Genomic DNA, 8,194 nt, shown 5'->3' with positions numbered 1-8,194 from the left:
GTGTTAATGTAAAAATACTTTACATCGCTAATTATCAATTATAGGAACTTCGTTAACTACGTGCATGTTTTCCAAACATCCGATTATATAGTACAAAGTAACCTCTTGAATTCATGATAATTCAATCGTTTCCATTTTCTGATATAATACAATTATCGCTAAGCTGGTATCCAATACTGTAGTTAGCTTTAAACAAAGACCACTGCTCAAGTCATGAACAAAAAGACAAGCATGCAAAAACAAAGATCTTTAGTGACCTTAACTTTCATTGCAACTTCCAAAAGTATATCACTCATTCACTCCTCACTCTTAGCATACTGTCTCTACGGTACACGGTGCAGCCACGGTTTAATTTTTACCATGAACTTCGTACTATATAATCGGATATTCGATGCAGCAACAGAATCCATTTTTTCCTCTTCAAAAATATACATTTCAAGAATATTTTAAGCTCACCAGATTCTCAAACTAGAAACAACATCTTCAGTCACCCATTTGGATATTATACCAAAATCATGTGTGACATCTTGCAAGTGCAGTTAACAGTACCTACTTTACGCTCCCCCGCCAGGAAGAGATGGCACTGGGCCTTTAAAATTCTCTATACTGCCAGAGCAATTCTATCTTCTGCCAAGAAGATTGTTGCTGAAAACAAGACTGAGCTCTTGAGCAACTTTTCACGCTCTCGATCTTATACAGCAGTTGATATCGAACCAGAATGTTTTTCGAGCATCAGCAAGCCGACCTTGGCAAAACTCGTTCGATTGAGAGACGTTGAAAAGCTCGATCAGCTTGATGGGGTGGAAGGATTGCTTTCTACTCTCAAATCAAATCCTGAAAAGGGAATACTAGGTGATGGTAAGGACATTGCTTCCCGACGCAAACATTTTGGGACCAACACATTTAAGAAGCCACCAATAAATCTATTGCAAATGCTGTTGAAGAGCCTCAAAGATCCCAACATCATCATTTTACTACTATATGCTGTTCTATCCCTTGGTTTTGGCGTCAAAAAGCAGGGGTTGGAAGGATGCTTTGATGGGGGAAGCATATTAGTTGCCTTGTTTCTTGTCATCAGTCTCTCAGCTTCTTGTAACTACTGGCATAAACGGCAACTTTATGAACTTTGCAGGCCTATTGAAGCTGTCCCCATTCTTGTGATTAGAAACGGGAAGGACACGCATATTTCATTATCTGCAGCAGTTGTCGGAGATGTCATTCGCTTGAGAGCTGGAGATCAGGTGCCTGCTGATGGGCTCTACATAGATCAGAATTCCCTGCAAATTGATGAATCAACCATAACAAGGAAAAATGACCATGTGGAGGTCAACAATAGCAGCAACGTATTCTTGCTATCCGGTAGCAAAGTCTTGAGGGGTAATGGTCGAATGCTTGTCACAGCAGTGGGCATGAATACAGCATTGGCAGAAATCATAACTCCAACTTGCTTCAATCATGATCATAAATCACCTTTGCAAAAGAAATTGCACAAATTGACTTCACATATAGCAAAGGTTGGTCTGGCAATCAGTTCATTTATTCTCATAGTGCTGTTGGTCCGTTATTTCTCAGGGAATATGCGAAACAATGGCAGAAAGTTGTTCAGTGGAGGTAAAACGAGCATACAAGATGTATGGAAAGCCGTTATTGGAATTCTAGCAACTCCAGTAGCAATTTCATCGGGAGCCATTCCAGAAGGTTTGACACTAGCTTGTGCGTTAACTATAGCTTACTCAACCAAGAAGATGATCGCTGATCAGGCACTTGTCAGAAGTCTTTCAGCTTGTGAAGCAATGGCCTCCGCAACAGTGATTTGTACGAATAAGGAAGGCGTACTGACTGAAAGCTCTCTGCAGGTCAGCCAATTTTGGCTAGGCCAAAAATATATTGGAAAAAGTACTTTCTCCTCATTCGCACCAGAAATTCTTGATCTGCTTCATGAGGGAATGGCTCTGAATAATACCAAGAGCCAACCAGGAACTTCATTTGAACACATTGAGGAGCAAATTCAAAATGCAATTTTGGCCTGGGGCATCAAAAGCATGAAGATGGATGTAGAACAACTGAAAAACAACCGTACAGTTGTCTACGGCGAAAGCTTCTCCTCAGAATACCAAGGGCGTGTTTTGATCAGGAGGAATGCTGACAGCAGAGTCCATATGCACCACAAAGGAACTCCAGAGGCAATACTGAGCATGTGTTCACGTTACTATAAGGAGACAGGGGATATCAAAGATATAAATGATGATGCTAGAGCAACTTTGCAGCAAACAGTTACAACGATGAAAAGGGATGGTCTGCACTGTGTTGCTTTTGCATATAGAAGTGTGCCAGAAGAACATCCGATTGATTGTGAAGGTCATTTCCATCCCAAGATCAAAGAAGATGATTGGATCTTATTAGCATTTGTAGGTCTGAAAGCTCCATGTAGAGCACAAGCAAGGAAAGCTGTGATGAACTGCCAAAATGCTGGTGTGAACATCAAAATCATTACAAAGGATGATATCCACACAGCTCGTGCATCAGCTGTCGATTGTGGTATACTTGAGCCTAATCATGACATATCCACTGGAGAAGTCATAGAAGGAAATGAATTCCAAGAATATGCTGAAGATGAAAGAATGGAGAGAGTTGAAAACATTCGGGTGATCGCAAGAGCCTCAACATTGGACAAGCTTCTGATAGTGCGATGCTTGCAAAAGAATGGTCATGTTGTTGCAGTTACTGGAGAAAGTGTGGGTGATGCAGAAGCACTTAGAGAAGCCAATGTGGGGATTTCACTGGGTAATCAAGGAACTGATACCGCGAGGGACAGCTCAGATATTGTCATCATGGATGATAACTTTGCTTCCGTAGCCAGAGTTCTAAGTTGGGGAAGAACCACATATAACAATGTTCAGGTATTCACACAATTCCAACTAACAGCAACTATTGCTGCTTTGGTGATAGACTTTGTGACAGCAATTTCAGCTAGCGAGCCCGTGACCATCAACATTGTCACAGTAATTTCAGCAGGCAAAGTTCCCTATGCAATGCTTCAGGTACTTTGGGTAAAGCTGATGGTGGGCACATTAGCAGCTCTGGCTCTCACTATAGATAAGCCTGGAACAAAGCTCATGCAACAGCCACCAACTTACCAAAATGAGCCATTTATAACCAATATTATGTGGAAGAATATAGTGGGCCAAGCTCTGTACCTGATCTCGGTTTTGCTGACCATACAATTCACAGGTGAATCAACATACCAATTAAGTGACAAGGAAAAAGACACCATGATATTCAACATCTTTGTGCTTTGTCAACTCTTCAACATATTCAACATGAGAAAGTATGAAGGAGATCTCCTGGGGGAGCTAAGAACAAAGAGGTTATTTTGGGGGATAGTGGGAATGATAGTCCTTATCCAGGTTGCAATGGTAGAAATGCTGAAGAAGTTTGCATGTACAGAGAGGTTGAATTGGCAGCAGTGGAAAGTGTGCATTGGGATAGCTGCTCTGTCATGGCCAGTTAGTTGGCTCATAAAGTGCGTACCTGTTCCAGGAAAGCCTTTGTTTAGCTGTAGGAAAAACCAAAACTTTAGTTATTCCAGATTTGGATCAAGTGCTTGGTTATAGACTAGTTGTACAAGTTGCATTGTCATTTCCTAGCATATCTGCTTGTACATTATAATTCATTTATTATTGGCAGTTTCCTTTTATCAGCAACAACGCCAGCAAGATAACAAGATACTGAAGCGAAAGAAACAACACGTAGTAAGCTGAAGCAGCGCCATGTCTCCATGTTCTACCTAATCACTTCTCCACAATATCTCTTTGGCCCATCTCTACCTCTCCTCAGACCCACCAAAGCCAACCTCCCACACCTCCTTAATGGGGTATTTGTACCCCTCCTCTTCACATGCCCAAACCATCTAAGCTTCGCTTCCAACATCTTGTCTTCTATGGGGGCCATGCTTACCTTGTCCCCAATATTTTAATTCCTAGTCTTATACTCTTATTTATCCCGTTGTGCCCACACATCTCACCATTTTTATTTTTGCTTCTTGAATGGCCAGCACTCCGCTCATGCAAAATGAAGGAAAAACTTAACTTTAACATATTTGGAGTAGGAAAAGCTTCAACCTCTAACGCCATTTCCAATCTTACACCCATCCCCGTAATGGGATCAATTTTTGGGGTAATTTAGCTTCAACCCTCCATTATTTTTCTCTCCAAAATGGGGATGAATAGTATTCCTTCAAATATAGGGTACATTATTCATCTCCTCCATTAATATTCATCACCTTTTTATTATTATTTTATTATTTAATCTTTTAATTTATCTCTTTATATATACCTAATTATGTTTATGTAATGTCTTTATAATATTAATTTTACATCTTAACTTTGGTGTATAGTTTTGATAAATTAATTTTCGTGCATTTATTATTTTTATGTAAAATTATAAGTTATAATTGTACAAAAAATATATAATTATCTCAAAAAATGAATGGTATAAAAGATGGAATTTGTTTGATTAAAATTAAAAAATGAAATTGAAATAAAAGATAATAATATAATATAGAAGAGATAGAAGAATATAAAAAAAGTTTGGGAAAAAAAATGAGGAAATGGTTGAAGTAAATTGTCCCCAATATGGGAAAATCCCCGTTTGGGGACCAAAAATAGGCTAAAGGTTGAAGATGCCCTAGGTTGAAACAGAAAGCTTGATACAACACTTGCTTCAGTAGCTATGACATTTATGACTTGCAATTTTGCATTAGTTTGAAAATAGAAAACCCATCAAAGAGAGTCACTTGAAATATCAGAAATGGTTTTAAGGAGAACCCAAAAAAAAAAAAAATGGTAACGCTTTGTGAATTTAATTCTCAACAGAGACAAGGAAAATAAGAGTTAGAGGGTGTTTGGATTGGCTTATAAAAAATAGTTTTTAAGCTAAAAGCTAAAAGTCATAAGTTGTTAATATCTAGCTTTTGGCTTATTTTTGTACTTTTTGTGCTTAAACTCCGGCGTTGGCACCGGAAGAGAAACCCGAAAAAATTTTCGGGATGGATTTCAACCGCTGGCAGCAAAAGATGTTCTTCTACTTGACTACGTTATGTCTACAGAAGTTCATCAAGGAAGATGTTCCTGATCTTCCAGATGAAACTCCAGAGAATGATAGCTTTCTCGTGATTGAGGCGTGGAAGCATTCTGACTTCTTGTGCAGGAATTATATTCTTAGCGAACTGGAGGATAATCTGTATAATGTATACAGTGGCGTGGAGACGTCAAAAGAATTGTGGAATGCACTTGAAAAGAAATACAAAACTGAAGATGCCGGGATGAAGAAATTCATCGCTGCATAATTTTTGGACTACAAAATGGTAGATAGCAAATCTGTTATTACCCAAGTCCAGGAGTTACAAGTGATTATTCATGATCTACTTGCTGAAGGTATATTTCAAATGAATGTTAATGTTGAAAGTAAAAAATTTAGTAATTTTACTGACGGAATTTTCATTGAAGGTCTTGTCATCAATGAGGCATTCCAAGTAGCAGCAATAATTGAGAAGTTGCCTCCATTGTGGAAGGACTTTAAAAATTATTTGAAACACAAACGAAAGGAGATGTCCCTTGAAGATCTCATTGTTCGATTGAGAATCGAAGAGGACAATAAAGCTGCTGAAAGGAGAGGCCGTGGAAATTCAACAATAATGGGAGCAAATATTGTTGAAGATAACAAAAAGAGAAAGAAGGCTTCTGGTCCGAAATACAACCCAAGCAAGAAGCGGTTCAGTGGAAACTGCTACAACTGTGGGAAAACCGGACACAAATCTACGGAGTGTCGTGCTCGGAAGAAAGACAAGCAAAGGGGTCAAGCAAACATGGTAGAAAAGCATGATGATGTTGATGACTTGTGCGCCATGCTTTCTGAATGCAACCTGGTAGGAAACCCAAAGGAGTGGTGGATTGATTCTGGAGCCACTCGCCATGTTTGTGCTGTGAGGGAAGCATTTTCTACATATGCTTCTGCTGGACAGCAAACATTGAAGGATACGGTAAGATATTTCTCAAGATGACTTCTGGCAAGGTCATGACTTTGAACAACGTCCTTCATGTTCCCGAGATTAGGAAGAACTTAGTCTCTACTGGACTTCTTGTAAAGCACGGTTTCAAGTGCATTTTTGTATCTGACAAGGTAGTGATTAGTAAGAATGAAATGTTTGTAGGAAAAGGTTACCTTACTGAGGGCCTTTTCAAGCTGAATGTAATAGTTGTTGAAACTAATAATAAAACTTCAGCTTCTTCTTACTTACTTGAGTCAAATGATTTATGGCATGTACGTTTGGGTCATGTCAATTATAAAACCTTGCGAAAAATGATTAAACTGGAAGTATTGCCTAAGTTTGAATGCGAAAAATCAAAATGTCAAATATGTGTGGAATCTAAGTATGTTAAACATCCTTATAAGTCGGTTGAAAGGAATTCAAATCCTTTAGACTTAATTCACACAGATATTTGTGACATGAAGTCAATACCATCTCGCGGTGGAAAGAAGTATTTCATAACTTTTATTGACGATAGTACTCGATATTGCTATGTTTACTTACTTAATAGTAAAGATGAAGCAATAGACGCATTCAAGCAATACAAAAATGAAGTTGAAACGCAACTTAACAAGAAAATCAAAATGATAAGAAGTGATAGGGGTGGTGAATATGAATCTCCTTTTGAACAAATATGTTTAGAATATGGAATTATTCATCAAACAACAGCCCCTTACACACCCCAATCCAATGGGATTGCGGAAAGAAAGAATCATTCATTAAAGGAGATGATGAACGCATTGTTGATAAGTTCTGGTTTGCCACAGAACTTGTGGGGGAAGCCGTTCTTACGGCCAGCCGAATACTAAATCGAGTACCCCATAGCAAAACACAATTCATTCCATATGAAAAATGGAAAGGAAGGAAGCCCAACTTGAATTATTTTAAAGTGTGGGGGTGTTTGGCAAAAGTGCAAGTTCCTAAACCCAAAAGGGTAAAAATAGGACCGAAAACAGTTGATTGTATTTTCATAGGATATGCGACTAATAGTAAAGCATATCGATTTCTGGTTCATAAATCAGAAAATCCCGACATTCATAATAATATGGTTATAGAATCAGATAATGCTGAGTTCTTTGAAAATATATATCCATATAAAAAGGAATGCGAGTCGATTGGTGAAGGATCTAAACGACCTCGGGAAGAAACAAAAGAAAGTACATTTAATCAGGGGGATCCAAGACGTAGTAAACGTCAAAGAACGTCTACTTCGTTTGGACCAGATTTTGTGACTTTCTTATTGGAAAATGAGCCTCGAACATTTAAAGAAGCTATGTCTTCTTCGGAATCATTGTTCTGGAAAGAGGCAGTCAATAGTGAAATAGAATCCATATTGAACAACCATACATGGGAATTGGTTGATCTTCCTCCTGGAAATAAACCTTTGGGTTCTAAATGGATTTTTAAGAGAAAAATGAAAGATGATGGCACTATTGATAAATTTAAGGCAAGACTTGTTGTCAAAGGGTATAGACAACGAGAAGGTCTTGACTACTTTGATACATACTCCCCAGTTACAAGGATTACGTCCATACGGATGTTAGTAGCATTAGCTGCAGTGTATGGTCTTGAAATTCATCAAATGGATGTTAAAACGGCCTTCTTAAATGGAGAGTTGGAGGAAGAAATTTACATGGAACAACCTGAAGGGTTTGTGGTTCCAGGTAAAGAAAATAAGGTATGTAGACTTGTTAAGTCCCTTTACGGACTAAAACAAGCACCCAAACAATGGCATGCGAAATTTGACCAAACAATGTTGTCAAATGGTTTTAAGATAAATGAATGTGATAAATGTGTGTACATTAAAAATGTTCCAAATCACATAGTCATTGTTTGCCTATATGTGGATGATATGCTGATAATGAGTAATAACATTGCCAACATAAATGCTACTAAGCGTATGCTAACTAGCAAGTTTGATATGAAGGACTTGGGAATTGCGGATTTAATTCTGGGGATTAAGATCCAAAAGACTCCTCAAGGTCTGGCATTGTCACAATCTCATTATATTAAGACAGTACTTGAAAAATTCAAGCACTTGGGCTTTAAAGTTGCAAAGACTCCAATTGACGTAAATCTTGCACTAGCAAAGAATAAAGGCCAAAA

The 8,194-nt window shown here is 38.3% G+C and overlaps 1 protein-coding gene across 1 annotated transcript; it reads left to right on the top strand.

Moving 5' to 3' along the window:
• Nucleotides 1-515: 515 nt before the first annotated feature.
• LOC104235639 (putative calcium-transporting ATPase 13, plasma membrane-type) lies at nucleotides 516-3,614 on the top strand. Its single transcript, XM_009789478.2, has one exon. It carries the CDS (start codon nucleotides 516-518, stop codon nucleotides 3,612-3,614), a length of 3,099 nt encoding a protein of 1,032 aa, XP_009787780.2.
• Nucleotides 3,615-8,194: the final 4,580 nt, after the last annotated feature.

Source organism: Nicotiana sylvestris, chromosome 1 (genome assembly GCF_000393655.2).
Source record: "Nicotiana sylvestris chromosome 1, ASM39365v2, whole genome shotgun sequence".
NCBI classification, from domain to species: domain Eukaryota; kingdom Viridiplantae; phylum Streptophyta; class Magnoliopsida; order Solanales; family Solanaceae; genus Nicotiana; species Nicotiana sylvestris.
The sequence above is the reverse complement of the archived record's forward strand: the minus strand, read 5'-3'. Positions and strand labels throughout refer to the sequence as shown.

Coding starts and splice junctions, on each gene's coding strand:
- LOC104235639 (XM_009789478.2), top strand. CDS start 516: ATGTGTGACATCTTGCAAGTGCAGTTAACAGTACCTACTTTACGCTCC.